The sequence below is a fragment of the Pundamilia nyererei genome, unplaced genomic scaffold, assembly GCF_000239375.1.
Source record: "Pundamilia nyererei isolate P.nyererei 1_Seehausen unplaced genomic scaffold, PunNye1.0 scaffold00053, whole genome shotgun sequence".
Classification (NCBI taxonomy): domain Eukaryota; kingdom Metazoa; phylum Chordata; class Actinopteri; order Cichliformes; family Cichlidae; genus Pundamilia; species Pundamilia nyererei.
The window spans coordinates 2,028,782-2,045,356 of NW_005187454.1; the positions used below are offsets into that span (position 1 = coordinate 2,028,782).

At 41.9% G+C, this 16,575-nt stretch overlaps 1 protein-coding gene across 1 annotated transcript in view; it reads left to right on the forward strand.

Moving 5' to 3' along the window:
- Positions 1–13,050, forward strand: part of adgrd2 (adhesion G protein-coupled receptor D2) — a 61,625-nt gene extending 48,575 nt beyond the window's left edge. Inside the window, exons 19-24 of the mRNA XM_005733607.1 lie at positions 3,733–3,774; positions 3,891–3,944; positions 4,038–4,185; positions 9,906–9,964; positions 10,051–10,081; positions 12,073–13,050. Coding sequence (XP_005733664.1) covers positions 3,733–3,774; positions 3,891–3,944; positions 4,038–4,185; positions 9,906–9,964; positions 10,051–10,081; positions 12,073–12,080 — 342 coding nt within the window. The 3' untranslated portion in view covers positions 12,081–13,050. The remainder of the gene's footprint in view (positions 1–3,732; positions 3,775–3,890; positions 3,945–4,037; positions 4,186–9,905; positions 9,965–10,050; positions 10,082–12,072) is intronic.
- The last annotated feature ends 3,525 nt before the right edge of the window (positions 13,051–16,575 follow it).

Below are 16,575 nucleotides of genomic sequence, written 5' to 3' on the forward strand. Positions count from 1 at the left end.
ATATCTGACAGAAGACAAGTTTTGTTTATCTGATAGAATCATGACGATGCAGGAAGTGACATCACTGACTTGAGCTCTAAAAGTGCACCACCGCCAAGCTGCAGCAGTTCACCACAAAATACTTTAATATGTCTTTGTGTTCTGTTTATGTGCGTGCGCGTGTGTGTGTGTGTGTGTGTGTGTGTGTGTGTGTGTGTGTGTGTGTGTGTGTGTGTGTGTGTGTGTGTGGGAGGTGGCAGTCAGTACTTTGAACCACAGGTCATACCACATCTACTTCGAGCTCTCCTGATAACACAGGACTCAGTTCCTCTCTCACATTCATCCTTACGTCCCTCTTTCCACACACTGGCTCTGTTATTCTTGTAGCTTTCTGTGCATCTCTCCCTCTCTGCCTCCTTCCTTCTTCTCTTGTCCTTTCCTAAACCTCCCACCCCTCTTTGCCCTTCCCAGGTCTTTAATTAATCAAAATGAGCTAGCCCCTGGGTGACCCTCAGAGAGCTGCTAGTTAATTTAGATTTACTGCCAGTGTCCAGCTGAGGGCAGATAACACTACAGTAGGAGTTTTTCCTCATGTAGGTAGGAGGAGGATGCTGGGCCAGCCTGTCTTCTTCTTCTTTCCACAAAAAGAAAAACAAGGGTGTAGAGAGAAAGAATAATAACATATAATTTGAGGTTAGACACACTGCAGGTTATGGTGGAGGGGGGTACAGTAGCTGTAGTACAGCATAGCTACTATATTCCCATCTCTTTGTATTTACACGAGCATTTATGAGACTGCATGTCTTCTGCACCTTCAGCAAAGTCTGAAATTAAAAGTGTTACTCCAGGAAAAGACACAACATGTGTTGGAAAACAAATAACGCTGATGAATTAATAAATGTTCACACACTGTCCAGTTCAGTAGTTGAACCATTCAAGCCAGTTACCTATTAATCATACAATGAACTGACTGCAGTATTTAAATGTTTCACGACATCTCAGTTTACATTTATCATTCATTTTACACACTGTAGTTTTTAACTATGACCCGAGAACAAAAGTAACTTAATAATGAAAAAAAATTTTTTTTAATTTTTAGTAAAATTACATTTGTTTTCATAATCAAAAGAATTAAGAACTAAAGACATGTTGGACATATGTACTTAAAATACTAGTAAGAACACAGAGGCTTTAGTAAGAGCTATTTCACACAGAACATGCTTATTTATACACACAAAGGCAATAATTTAACAAGAAACAAAATATTAACAATAATAAAGACCTAGCATAACAGAAGCCAGCCATGGGGAACCACAAACCAGTGTACTGTCAATGCTGGTCCCAGGCCTGGAGAAACTGGGAGGTTTGCATCAGAAAGGGCAAATCAAACAGGATCCATCGGGCCCAGGTTAGCAACGAACACCTGCAGTGGTTTGGCTAACACGTTGCCAGCTGATACTGTGTTACTGCTGTCTAATTGGAGTTGTAATTGGAGCACACTTCAGTTGGTATAAAGGTGAACAGAGCGAAGGTGATGACAAGATGTTGAGTAGGTTTGGCATTAGGAAAAGGAATGTGGAAGGATAGATGTAGTGGACTTCCTGACAAGGATTGGAAGGGCTGTGCTGAACTCACAGAGTGAAATATAAGAGAGGAGGAAGGTGCCCACAGGTGTACTACATCCTGAAGAAGGTGCAGGAGCCTGCAAGGTGCTATCAGCACAGTCGTTAGCGTACCTTTAGGATTAAAGAAGAAGCAGCAAGTGAGATTAAATGTTGCTGGACAAGCTGACAGATGAGGTCAGGCAGGAGACTCTTTGTGATAATGATGTTATTAGACAACACTGATCTGCAGTGAGAGTAGGGAGCAGGTGGGGAAACCCTGGAAATGTGGAGGTATGCTCTGTAGAGAAGGGGAATGTATGTCGGGAGCAGAAGACAGGATATATATGTGTGAATGGGAAGGCAACAGGTGTAACGGTGAAGATGCAAGAAGCAGAGGTAATGAAGGTGGAGGAAGAGTGCAAGGAGAGCGTCACAACATGCTAGTGAGATCAGTCAACGTCTGGTTTAGACAGAGTTGCACAACAAAAAGATGGGAGATGCTAACATTGTCTTTGGGAGTAATAAGGGATTAGAAATGAGGCTGTGAGCTCAGACAAAGTAAGAGACACGCAAGGCTGGATATTTGAAGAGGAGGGGTGGTGGGTGTGTTGCACACAGGATGAATGCTTACATTCAAAATGCTTATAAAGTGGAGTTATTATGAAGAAGAGGAATTCTTTGCTGAGGATTTTACTTTATTTCTGATTTGGGCGTCTGACAGCCTCATTCGGACAGAATTCAAAATCTGTGAATCCAGCCTGTTGAGTTCTCACATCACATCATCAGTAGTTGTCTGCCATAGTGGATGTGATACTAATACTGGTTACTGCTTGGCAGTGGTTTCTGGAGGGTGCTGTCTTTGCTGGGTGAAAGCCGGTGCAAGCTGCTGCAGTAAAAACCTTCATAGGTATTGTTCTGATTGCTGGCTCATTCCCCATAGATGCACGTTTGTCTGCAACACTAGCTGAGCAGCAATGCAACTGAAAAAGTGTGACACAGACTGGAGATGGAGAAGCTTTGCCTTTGCAGCCATTTTTCAGAAGATACAGCTTTTACTTTGAAGGCGATTAATCTCCATTTCCAGTTTGTGTCACATTTTTCAAAGTTTCACTACGACTGAGAGAACCTGGACAGTGTTTGTAGAGTCCATCACTTCCATTCAAACGACAATTGCAGCACTATTGGAGCAACCAAAGCAATCACAAAAAGGGTTGTGCCAGCTGGGTAATACACAGGTGGTGACCAGCTGTCACTGACAATCTAGGGCTATGTGACTGGGGTCACTTGGACAAGTTAATATATGACATGGTTAGTGGTCACACATCTCAGTAAGTATTTCTATACAGCCTTAAGTATTTTACATGTAATTATTATATTTTACCCTATTGTTACATTATTAGCACAACATCTGATTACTTTCCAACTCTCTGTGAATGGTACTCTGTATATCTCAGATTCTGTAAAGTTATTTATTTCATATTCTGTATAGTCTTTCATATTTATATCCTGTTCATAGCCTGTACATAGCTTGTACTCACTACAGCCTGTACATACTTATAGTTATAGAATATTCACAACATACTTCATACCGTGTACATTGTAACATACCATAATAGACCCATTTCTGTAATATACTCACATATCTATATTATTGCTACTATATATTGTAATATATCTATATCACTAAAGCACTTCTGGATGGATGCAAACTGCATTTCGTTGCCCTGTACCTGTGCATGTGCAATAAAGTTGAATTCTATTCTATTCTACTCATGGGCACTGATCAATGAACAGTGCTCTGATTATCAGGTTGAGGAAACCTGCAGCTGAGACTGAAGAAGTCACTTGGATGAGTGATGAATCGTTTCTACGTCCACATGAACAGAATCAGCTTTTTGGGGAGCCATGAAATGCAGCTCTAAAATTTGTAGTATTGCGTTCAGTTGAGCTGAAGCTGAAATTTGCTGACTCTAACTGCAGCTCTTGTCAGGAGTAGAAAACCACATCGAATGACGGTACCACAGTATGAAAGCTTTGTTTGAGCGAGGTTACAAAACAGAGCAGTGAAATCCATATAGTCAGTATGAATGGAGATGATTCTTTTCTGTCTTCATACGTGCTTCTTAGTGCACCTCTCTTCTCTCCACAGGGTCTGTACATCTTCTTAGTCTATGCTGTTTACAACAGTGAGGTAAATGCATTCAGTCCAGCTTTTGTCCTGCAAAATCAGAGCACATCCTTGTGCATTATGTGAGGCTGCAAGCCTTTTGGACAAATCAGTGGGTGTAAAGACTGCTTCTCATTTAGGTGAGGAATGCCATAAAGAGGATCAAAGAAAAGAGAAAGGCCTTATCTTTCACGGTGAGTGGGCAGAAGGATCCATCGGGACAGAAAATAAATTCCCTCTTCAGAAAAGTGGACTGAAATATGGACTGGATTGTGATGTTTTGGCAGAACTGCTCCCAGCCAACCAGCTTCCTACCTTCTCAGAGGACCCCGATCACTTCCTGGGGCCACAGCCTACCGACGACCTCCAGCCCTGAGACCAGTGAGACGTCTGTACCTGCCGGCACTACTTCCACATCCATGGTCATCAAGAACGGTGAGCTGACGTGATGTGCTCCTCACTCAAATATCACACATTTTGTTAAGAACACTGATTGGAGTTTATTGATTATGTGTCTGCTGTTAGAAGAAGGCTCAGATTCAGCCAAACGCTGCAGCACTGGTCAGATGTACAGTGCAATAAGTAATGACCCAGAGCAAACTGCCCAGCCTGCTCTCACCCCAACACTGAGAACAAAACTGAATAAAGAGGTGGGTGAGGTGGGCGGAGCAATCTCAAAAAATTTTTTTGCAAACTCCATGAAACAGACAGTGATTATTAGCATCTACTGTTTTCAGGTTCTGTAGCCCTGGTTATCTAAATGCGTATAGACCCGCCTGTATATTTGCCTCACAATCACCATAATCGTCTTATTGTTGGGCTTTGGCTGATTAAAAAGTTTTTTTATGATAATGTTTGATCACACTTTATACATTTATGACTCAACAGGTTTATCACCCAATGCAAAACACAAAATGAATCTGATTATGACCCTATCTGATGAAGCAATCCCACTGCAGTGTAGCTGAATGATGTTTCTGTGAACACTACACAGCGGCTGCCTCCTCTGGAGACAGCAAGAAAACATCACCTTGATCCAGCTTCAGTGTTATGAGTCTTTGTGAGTTACAAAATCTGTTATTGTGGGAACTATAATAAATCAGCCATCCTTCAGACTTATCAGATGCTGTGGATGTGATGCAGCCATCATCAACTGACTTTTGGCCATTGTGAATATTATCATAAGAAAACATTGAATGAAGATTTATTGTGGTGCAGTTATATTTATCTGCAAATCCTTCAGTTAAACTAAAGGCACGTTTTGAAGACAAAAAGTCCTGCACGAGTTATTTTTCACCTCTAGAATAGTGAGAACCATGGAGTCTGATTTATAACCTAGATATGTACTTTAATGCACACATTAAGCAAACTAGAAGGTTAGTTAGGTGACTTAGTTCAGTATTTGGACGAAGGCACAAACTCAGTAACAACACTGTGACATTTAGAAACATTTCATATCAAAATGATTCTGGAAAACTCATCCAGGCGTGAATATGAGTGAGTTTGTTATCATAGAACTTATTGTCATAATGATAATGATTGCATTTATATAGCGCTTTTCTAGGCACCCAAAGTGCTTCACAATACCACTGTTCATTCACTCTCACATTCACACACTGGTGGAGGCAGCTACAGTTGTAGCCAGAGCTGCCCTGGGACAGACTGACAGAGGCGAGGCTGCCATATCACGCCATCGGCCCCTCTGGTCAGCTAACCCAATCCCCTGAGCCATGGTCGCCCGTGGCTCAGGGGATTGGGTTAGCTGATTTAGCCCTAACATGGTCCCCTGTTAGGGCTAAATCAGGGGACCATCAACCTGTAGAAGCATGATAACTTCCTTATGTGCTTGGTTCAGTGGAGGCCTCTTCCTGTGAAAAGGACTTCTTCCTCCCTGCTATGATGATTGTTGTTTGGAAATTGAGCTATATAAATAAAAACTAACTTGAGTTAAGGTCAAGAAAAAAGCATGTTTGCTTCAAATATTTTATTAGAGATGGCGAGCTGTCTGTGATGTGAAACGCTGAGTCTCTTGCCCAGATTGTTACGTCGATGTTTGTGAAGGACACCTCAGCAGCGTATTTATGCACTGAGTCAGCATCATTTATGAACATGTTGGGTTAAAAGACAACTGCTCACATTGCTGTGACAGCTGCATCACTATATCAGTGCCAAAGAATATGTTCTGTAATGTTTGTGATGTAAATCATCTAAAACAACATTTTCAAACAGTCCTGACAGGGATGCTGGACCAACCTTCAGCAGGTCATTAAAAACAAGAAAAATCTATTCTCCATATTTCAGGTCACTGAAAGGTCGTCATCTCTGAACAAGACTTCCCTCAGAAGTCATTAGCCATGATCAGGGGTCGGCAACCCTGGGCACGCGAAGGGTAACTGATGGCACGACCATAGTTGGACTGGCCGTGATTTTTCGCTTTTTATGGGCCGATGATTTTTTTTTGTTTTGTAACGGTATAAACAAAAGGTGGTGGATTGGGCAGATGCTGGCCGATGTGAAAAATAACTCAGTTATTTGGTGGTGGCTGTGGCGGAGCTTCCACAGAGGCCAGCAGGTGGATGAGGGAAGGGGAGGCAGGACGAGGAGAGACCCGGGGCGGCCGCCGGTCCGAGTATCAGGTGAACTGAACTTCAGGTGAGAAGTTATGAGCTGCAGTCTCTCTGGGTCAGATATAAACCAAGTTTAGGTGTAGTTTATTTTCGTTGTGCTAGTACTGCGTGCTAGCTAGCATGACGGAGTTTCTATACAGCTGGGTGGTGCTATGATGTTACTGATAGTGAACTTTATTTTATTCATAAGGTTAGTTAGTAGAGTTGCCAACCTGTCTCGTATTCAGAGAAAATATTACGCGTCTCGTGTTGAGCTGAGAAGGAACACAGTTTGTCCCGGACTTCAGCTAGAATGAAAAAAGACGCAAAGCTGGATTTATTCTGTGTCTTTGCTGCACAGCTGTTTCTTCTCCTCTCATTCTCTCCCCCTATGGAGGACCACAAGAGCCACGCGCATGTCCTCTGTGTCCAGCCAGTTAATGCGAGACAAATCCAGCTGCTCATTAAAGCTTTCTGGTTTTATCTGTCCTGAGTCTACGGATGTATCCGTGTATTTCCGCGGTGCTGATGCTGCGCTGAGCGAACAGCTGCTGAAGCTTTTGAAGTGTCTGAATGTGGAAATTTCAACATCGCTTGAAAAAAACTGCCAGCTAACAACGTCCGTCTCACTGGTAGGCGAAGTTATTTTTAGCCGATTACAAGTTGAATCTGGTAGTTGGGGTTGTTAGCTAAGATACCGTCATTAAGAAGCGGCACAACTAATGTGTCTATGCGAGCTGATTTGCGATGTGCAGCGCTGGCACAGCCATTTATTTTTGAATGCACCTTCTCAGATTAACTCACTGCGTGTCGTGCGCAGGGCTGGACTGGGACAGAACATCGGCCTAGAGACCGGCCCCCCAGGTATTAAAGCCATAAAGCCTTTGAATGAAAACAAACACTGTGGTGACAGTGATGTACAGTCTTGTTGGTATATGTATGATTTCTATACATTTTACATCAGATAAAAACTTCATGCAGTCTCTCCTGCATGAAGTCCAGGTGCTGGTTTTCCAGTGTGTGCATCTGAGGCCCCAAAGCTGACTCACAGCCGTAACAGCATCAATGGCTGCAGTATGGAACAGATGTGGGTGTGTCCTCATGTCCCAGAGGAGTCCACATCGTCATCAAACAGCCCTACAGACACAAAAACGTGAAAATATGAACAACCAGACTATCAGCAGTGATTTAACTACTTTAAGACCTCTGTGAAAATCATTTACAGTATATATCACAGAATTTAAGGCCTTTATAATCAGAGCATACAGAGAAAAGTACTGAGCTGAATCAATTTCAGCTTTTGTTTTTCATGATGTACATTGTATTAATAATTAAATTTCATTATCTGTGTCTTTACCACACATTTGCCACACAGGTGTAGATACTGTGGGTTCAGTGAATGCTTACATTGCACTGATTAGAATATACTGGACATTCAAAGCTAAGATTCAGCGCACTGTGTTAGAGGCTGGGATTTGATGAATTCATCATATATACAACCTTTGATCATCGTTTATGTCCAGTTGAATGAATCAGTGCACTCACATATTAAATGAACTGAAACCAGTAGTGTGATCTCCAGTTTTAATCAGTTGTTTTAACTCTTAAGTATCACAAAGTAATGTGGTAACATCTCGACTGACGAGTTTACTGTCAGCATTTTAATCGCTAGTTTAAAGGCTGTAGGCTGCAGCCGTCGCTAACACTGTATGAATGTAACAGGCCTCAGTGCTGGTTCTAACAGTCTGAGCTGCTTCCAGCTTTATTTGTGAAGAAGCTAAGCTAAGATGACCTTAAAATAACGGGGCTACGTGCGGTGATGCTAGCGTTAGCCATGTTAGCACGTTACCTTCACAGGTGGTCAGACTGCATAAACAGGCACTCAGTCAGAGGTTGGGCTCTCCGTTTCGCTGCAGGGTCCCTTCATTCTTCACATATCCGTGTCGAGCCGAGTGTAAATCCTGAGGCTGAACGGCCTTTGTACAAGCACTCACGCTTCTTAGCAGGGCGAAGCTATGAGCTAGAAAAGTCCAGGCAGACAGCCTGTGTCTGACCAACCAATCAGAGAGCTCCTTACATCCCACGGTGTGGCTAATTTGAATAGCAGCAGGATTTTTAAAATGAAGTTGCTAATCCAACTGCTAATCCAAAAATTTATCCCTGAGCAAACAGGAAAGGGAAATTGAAGCATTTTGAAAATCACTTAATATTAAAGTGCAATTCGAAAATGGTTTTTGAAATGAAGTTTATTAAATTGGAATTCAAAAATGAATTTACAAATGCAGAATTGTACAATTCATTATTTAAGCACAGAATTCTTTATTTCGTGGCTCTTGTGGTCCTCCATATCCCCCTCCCTCTACTGTTGCTACTTCAATCATGAAACTGATCAATGATCAGCTGATCGGCTTTACTCTCTTGTTTGTTTGTCACTTTGCACATCGCAAATTAGCTCGCATAGACACATTAGTTGTGCTGCTTCTTAATGACAGTATGTTAGCTAACAACCCCAACTACCAGATTCAAACCATTCAAACCAGAAGCTTTAATGAGCAGCTGGATTTGTCTCTCGTTAACTGGTTGGTCACAGAGGACATCGAAATGCAGCTGATTGAAAAGCTCGACTCTGTGGGGTCAAAGTTTGCAGAACTACGAGCACAGCTGGAATCCACAGCTGTGCGTGTTCATGGAGCTGCATGTTCACCTGCTGGACATCACTACCTGACAGGTTTAACTGTCTTCAGAACATTGCAGAGGCCTTACTGACAGTGTTTGGCTCTACATGTCTGTGTGAGCAGATTTTCTCTCACACGAGTCCTCAGGTATCCGTCTGAATGCTGGACACTGGGAGACCAGAGATCACATTAACATGTGTGTCTCTGTATTAACAAACATGCCATATTGGCCCAGTTTATTTTTCTTGTCATTGTTGTGAGGAGACCATAAATAGCATTTGCATTTTCTGTTGTACAGTTCATTTGCTGTTATGGATAAAAAGTCTTTTTTTGTTTCAAAATAGCTGATAACTATTCGCTGACAGCTGCCAACATCTGCGAACATATATAATTCTATAAAGTGGTTCTATATAGTGTGTAACTGTTAGTATAGAGCGTTATTAAATTTATTGCTAATACAATCATATGGCACAGTGACTTCTGAGGGAATTTTAGATGCACTCCTCATCAGAAAGGTTGCCGACCCCTGGCCGTGATGATTGAATGAATGATACGTTTTAATAGTGTGCTTCAGACTCGGCTCTTTTCATAGATGAGTTGATCCCATCTGTCCTGCTGACATAAGCAGTGATTAAACGCTTCATTGTTAATAAACAGAGGCAGAAACAAAAGAAAAAAGTTCTCCATGAAAATTCTCATAATGCTCTTTTGTCATTCAAATTGTTTGCATTTTTCATTCTCTCCGTGTTTTATAAAGCTTCCTTTGTACTGTGATGTGCTTATAAGACTACTTTGGCCTTGCATAAGCAACTGTGTGTGTCCTCAAAGACAAATGCAGAGTTTAAATGCAATTAGGTGTATTTTGTGCTTGCAGAGAGTTTCAGAAAGGAGAGCTTTGTGAGTTTCTTTTTGAACCCAGGATCCGGAAACCAAGTAAGTCATGTGTATGCGTTATCAATACATAATGTTTTCTATTACATCTGCTGACTAAGAATGTATCGTGTTTTTGTCGTTAACAGGTGGTACAGCTGACGGGGTTCAAGCCATCAGGTACAGAGCTAAAATCCCCCGATACTGTGTTTGAGTTGGTTGGGAATTTGTTGCTTTACGTTCACACCACAAGTTCAACAGCAGAACAGAGAAAATGATGTGAAGAGAACTTGTGAGGAAAAGAAGAAAGTATCCAACATGATGAGCTGAAATAGTGGCACCGAGCTGAAAGCAGCAATAAAGAATTACAAACTGACAGCAAACACAGCAATGCAGGGCAGCCGGTGAACAGTGAAGTGGAACGACTGAATTAAAGGCCACGAGTTGTTTTGGTCTGATGTGAGCAGCAGTGACTGAACTGCACAGTAAACAGCAGCAGGAGCTCTTCTTCACACAGAGACACCCTCTCTGAAAAAAACAACAAACAGCAGTTGTTGAAAATATGAATATTTTTGCGTTGATTTGAAGTCTGTTGCTGGACTCGCTCACAAGCCTTACTTGGTGCTCTCCATTTCAGACGGGCAAACTGGATGTATCACAGTGTGCAAAAATCAGACAATCACAGGATTTCAGGGGGTCATAAAATAAATGAAATCTGTGAAATCCTGTCAGCTCATCATTCTCAGTACCAGAGAAGTAAATCGCATTGTTGACCACTTAATATCCAGTTGTTGTATAGTAGCCAACAACTGTCCTTGTGGCTTAGAATTATGGACAGCTGTGGCTCATCAGTTGGTTCAGGTTGTCCCTGCACTACCTGATGTGGGGACAACCTGCCCCTTGTTCCTCCAGTGTGCAGTTTTAAGTGTCCTTGGGCAAGATACTGAAGCCCAAACTGTAATTGGTGTGTAAAGTTAAAGCAGCTTGAGCGGCCGGTACAAGTCTGCCGACCATTACACTGACCGGACGTGTAGAAAGAGTGTGTAATTAAACCTTTGTTTCTATGTGCACATGAAACCTTAACCCTGGCCTGATGGTGGGTGCTCCATACTTCTGTGATCGTTCTGATCAGAGAACCTCTGATGGCAGAGCTGCGTTTATTCACTCTTTGTGAGATGAGTTTGGTCAATGCCATCACCTATAGGTTTCTGAAAATGACTGCGTGCTGTTGGCTGCCTCTACCGTTTTAATATCCATCTGTGGCCTCTGTGCCTTCACAGATTCCAGTGTTAGGAGTGCTTCGAGTCCTACCTGTTTCTTCTTTATCTGCCTTCAAACTACACTACATGGCGTATTCAAAAAAGCCTTGAGAACAAAATAGAAATAAGCATCTGCAATTATGCTCATTCAAATTCCTCATTTGACATTTGAGTTGGCTGAATGAAGTGACTCATATACTTCAGTGGGCTTTTGTTGATATTATCTTTTAATAGTATAAGAGCTCTATAATGCTGTTAGAATGTGGAATGCTGTTTTTAGAGTAATTTCAATGCTTGTTGCACAAAGAGCAGAAGAAAACATAGTAGCTGTAATTTTTCACTTAGGATGATGAGATTCCTTCCAATGATGTGAAGAAAATCCACATTTAATAGAGAGAGCTGAGGTGCAAAAATTAAGGAGGGGCAGGTTACCTTTTCTCCCATTGTCTCTATTTCCTGCTTAGCGTGTAGCATTAGGCCGCATAGCTGTCTTTCATAAAGATGAATGTGCAGACACACACAACAGATGGTCCCCATATTTCCAGAGGGCTAGGTTGTCTTCAATGGCTCCAAATTGGCCGCCGGTAGAGAGAAGGAAGTTTGGAATAGATTCATTAAATGTTTAGGCGCCTAGGAGGACGGTTTGGAGTGCTGCGGGCGTTCATTGTTGACAGCAGAGACAAAGCAGAAGTTCATTCCCTTAATCAGAAAAATTCAGCGCTGGCCATTCATGCTGTCAGCCATTAACCACTCCAGCACCTGCTCTCTCTCGCTCAGCCTTTCATTCCTCTCGGTCCCTCTCTTCTCTTTTGTACACAAACATGCTCTCACTCCCGTAACGCAGACAACATTAAATGTCAGACGGAGCCGGGAGTCATAGCTAATGCCTTTCACTTTGCTATTTCAACGCAGGTTGTTGAACTACAAATGGAGTGGAACCTATACTCAGTATCTACACACGCATCTTCATCATCGTCATGACGCTGAAAAATGGATGAAGATGAAGCCCCGATGCCGTCACTGTCCTCTTCTCAGATCTCATCAGAATCCATCTGATAGTTTACTCATTTGATGTCTGGCAAATGTTGGACTGAAGAGGCTTTTAAATCCCAGGACACCAGTCCACACACAAAAATGTGCTCTGTTCACTGTTGTTGCTCTAGAACAATGTGCCCATGTTTTTCAGTTCAAAGTGCAAAATCAGAAGCAGGTTTTACGACCTCACACTTAACTGTGAGCAAATCCAATGTCCCACAGGTGACCCGCAGCGCAGCGATAGATTCTATCATTCCATCTTTTGTTAATTAGAGAAAAGGGCACAAGTGCGATGCCAAATCCAAATCAGTCCCTGTAAACTCGACAGCATTAAAAAGCATGTTTACAGCCTGATGCTGCTTTTCCTGACAGGCACCTGTAACCAACAGGTGTGTGCTAACTCCTCCCCCATCAGCGTTATCTGACAAATACTGCGTGGGGCAGTGTGCTCCATTTTGGTCGCATTTATTAGTCTGTCTTCAGCTAAGCACTAATTAGCGCATATCTGTGGATCGGGCCTGCACAGAACACCAGAACGATCCCACCCAAAACATTCAGGCTGCAAAATACTGAGTCCAGAAAACACGAGGAAGCGTGTCCATCTTTTATATACAGGTGCATATAATCCGACACAAATTAGTGATGTTTCGTTTTTGTCTCGGGAGACCTTTGAGTTTGTGGCCACTTGTTCAAATGTCTGTAGAAATATTTTGTCACAGTAACCTTCACCCAAATAACATCAGCTCGGAGGTGTTCGGCGGTGCTCCTGTTGTCAGTCAGTTAGAGCTTTTTCCAGGTTTCTGTGATTGCAGATCTAAAGTACCTCCCTGAAAACTGTTCAATCAATCAATCAATCTTTATTTATAAAGCACTTTTCATACAGAAAAAATGTAGCACAAAGTGCTTTACATAGTTAAAAGCAGCCCACCCCACCCTCCAACTCACTCCCCACACTCTCAATACACATATATCCCCCCACCCCCACCCACACACACATACACACACGCGCACACTTAAAGAGTAAAAATTGGGCTGGACTCGCATGAGCCAAGTGAGGAAACATTATAACAGAGAGCCGTCTGCACCGGGAGCCGGTCACAGACCGCAGCCTCCGGGCTGGGCACACAGCCGGAGGGAGGCAAAGGAGCCCCCCAACCAGGCTGAGAGGACCCCAGAGACCCAGCAGCCACGGTCAATCACAGCCCCGGTGCAGAGAGCGCCCTCCGAGGAAACACTGGAGATATGATGCAATACGATGTATACAGGGTAAAATGATAAAATAAATAAGAACAGGATACAATATAAATATAAATATAAATATAAATAGAGTAAGAAGGTTAAAAAATGAATAAGAATAAAATCAAGAAATATTAGGTAAAGCCTAAATTAATAATAGAATAACAGGATAGAATAAATAAGCATAAAATAAATAAACGCTAAGTAAAAGCTAAATTAAAAAGGTGGTCTTGAGCCTGTTCTTTAAAACATCTACGTTCTCTGCGGCCCTGAGCTCCTCCGGCAGGCTGTTCCACAGACGAGGACCATACCACTGAAAAGCTGCCTCTCCGTGAGTATGTGTCCTGACTTTAGGGACAATCAAAAGGCCAGTACCAGAGGACCTCAGGGTCCGCGAGGGTTCGTATGGTAAAAGCAGATCTGAGAGATAAGAAGGCCCGAGATCATTAAGACATTTAAAAACCAATAAAAGAACTTTAAAATCGATCCTGAAACACACGGGGAGCCAGTGCAGCGATTCTAAAACCGGTGTAATGTGGGCCCGCCCTCTGGTCTTCGTCAGCACACGAGCTGCCGAGTTGTGCAAAAGTTGTAAAGTTGAAATATTCTTCTTAGGAAGACCAGAGAGCAGGGCCTTACAGTAATCAATGCGACTGGTAATAAAAGCATGCATCAGCATCTCTGTGTTGGCCCGAGAGAGAATAGGGCGACTCTGGCTATATTTTTTAGATGATAAAATACAATTTTGGTTACATGTTTAACATGTGGGATAAAACCAAGCTCAGAGTCAAAAATAACACCCAGGTTTTTCACTTGTAGCGAAGGACATAGTGAAAATGCCTCTAATTTAGACAAGAGTTTCTCTCTCTGAGCCTCAGGACCGACGATTAAAACTTCAGTTCCAGTTCCAAAACTGTTCCAGGGAATTCTGCATCATATTCAGGAAACAACAGGAACAACTGGAAGCTGCTGCCATAATGAATTTCTAATACAACCATGTGCAAGTGTCTTTGTATATGGGATGCTTATCTAATCATATTTCCCATTTAGACACATTTAGACATGTTGCTCTCTCATTCATTTAAATCTCATGCACAGTAAATGCCAGGCTTCATTCTGCTTCCTCCTGCCCACAAGTTCAGTGGAAATAGCTCCGAATCAGGCTTAGCATTAGAGATGAGAAAAAGGAACAGATTCAGCGGACCACTCAGATTATTAATGTGGGTTTAATGTTCATAAAGTAAGACTGTAGACGTACAGTTCGACATGTGGAGTGTAAAACACAGATTTGTACTGACCAGATCTCAACAAACAAGTGGAGCAATGAGTATGTTCGTGTCTGAAATCGGATGTATCTGGCTCGTGTTATTTGCCACAGTAACTGTGTGCTCGTGTAATTTGTTCTACAGCAACAACGGTCTCAGTATGTGGAGGGGAAATGATCAAAATACTGTTCAGATATCAAAGTAAGAATTTGACATGTTTTTATAAATCGTGCATATTTAGAGATTATGTAGTTGGACAGTAGAGGAAGACAGTTTCTGTTCTGGCATCCTTAATCGCTTAATATCCACCAGATCATTGGCGACCTGTCTGTGATTAAATTAACATCTACACCTTTAAATAGAATTTTATTTGAAACGCCAACAGAAGCTTTAGACAGAAACATGTTGTTTGTCTAGTCTGCCTGTTTAGCATGTGGCTAACAAACAAACCCTAGACAGGTCACTGATCAGCTGGTAGATGTTGGGAGGTTAAAAATATTTTTTAAATGCATAAATAAAAACATCTTTAAAAGACATGCTACCCTTTGGAAGAACTGTCAGTATAACTGTTGTATATTTCAAACCACCGACATTCCTGTCAGGATGTCACTCGTGTTGTACAACATAACATGACTGACGGGAATATTTCCACAGTGAGACAAGGCTCTGTGCCTTTAGTGCAAAGCTGATGAATGTTGTGTAAAAACAGCCAACACACCAATCGAGCTTTACTTCATTGATTTTTTTTATTGGTTTGATGCTGTTACAATAAAATATATTTAAAAAACAAAAAAAGATTGTGGTCACTCTCTCTTTGAGGAGAAAAGCACTTCAGTTTAAGACAGGACAGACGCTCAACTCACAGGAAAGAAGAGTGAACCAAGAAAGTGAAAACAAGAGAATCAGCTCCACAGTAGTAGCAATTTGACCTCAACATAAAGCAGAGAACGTTTTTGTGCTGAAATGTATCTTTATCTTGCAGCAGATATTCACTTCACAACATAAATATACTATACAGAGTGAGTACACATAACTATCTCAATTGGAACACTAAGTGTGTGTGTGCGTGTGTGCAGGTGGTGTGACAGACGTAAAGGTAAGGCTGGAGGAGTGATTGTCGACGCCCACATCAGTGGACCAATAACAAATGATCTTAAACAGCTGCACAACATTAAAACATTTGACTGTTTTTAACTCTCACTGTCACTCTGACTGTGTGAGACCCTAACCCAGCGTGGAACAGAACAAAGGAAGTGCCACAGATGATGCTGCAAACTCAGGGCTGCGATGCAGTGGATGCTCGACTGCCTCGGTTTAAAGCACGCTGTCATTATTCTTTGTGGTACAAAGTTTGGCTCCGCGAGTCGTTGCACACGTTGCTCTTTCACGTAGTGCTCGCTAAATCTGAAGAGAAATGCTCACTAAGCAACACGTCAACAACCACAGGTCAGCTGTACAGCTTGTTGTAAGCTAGCTTTGTCGTGCCGCTCTCGTTGAGCACTGTCACCAACATCCGTGATGATGTCATCAGAATGGAGCAGTGGGCGGAGAATGAAGATAAATAACTTCTAACATTCTTAAGGCTGAATAAAGAAATTAACTATTTATCCTGAAAATTGGAGGTCAAATTTCAACAAATGAGAATAACACCTGATTTTTGTTTATGTACATAATTTTAAAAACAAACAAACAAGCAAATGCATCAGCAAAGTCATCAGATATCTCTAAATATTGCCGTCACTTAAAGGGAATCTATAGTGGAGTTTCCAATTTTATATTTAGTCTTGTGTCCTGTTACAGAGGTGGATGTTCATATTAAACATTCAAATAATGAAGTCAAATAAAGAGAAATCCCTGTGAGCCTGAATGTTTTCCCTCT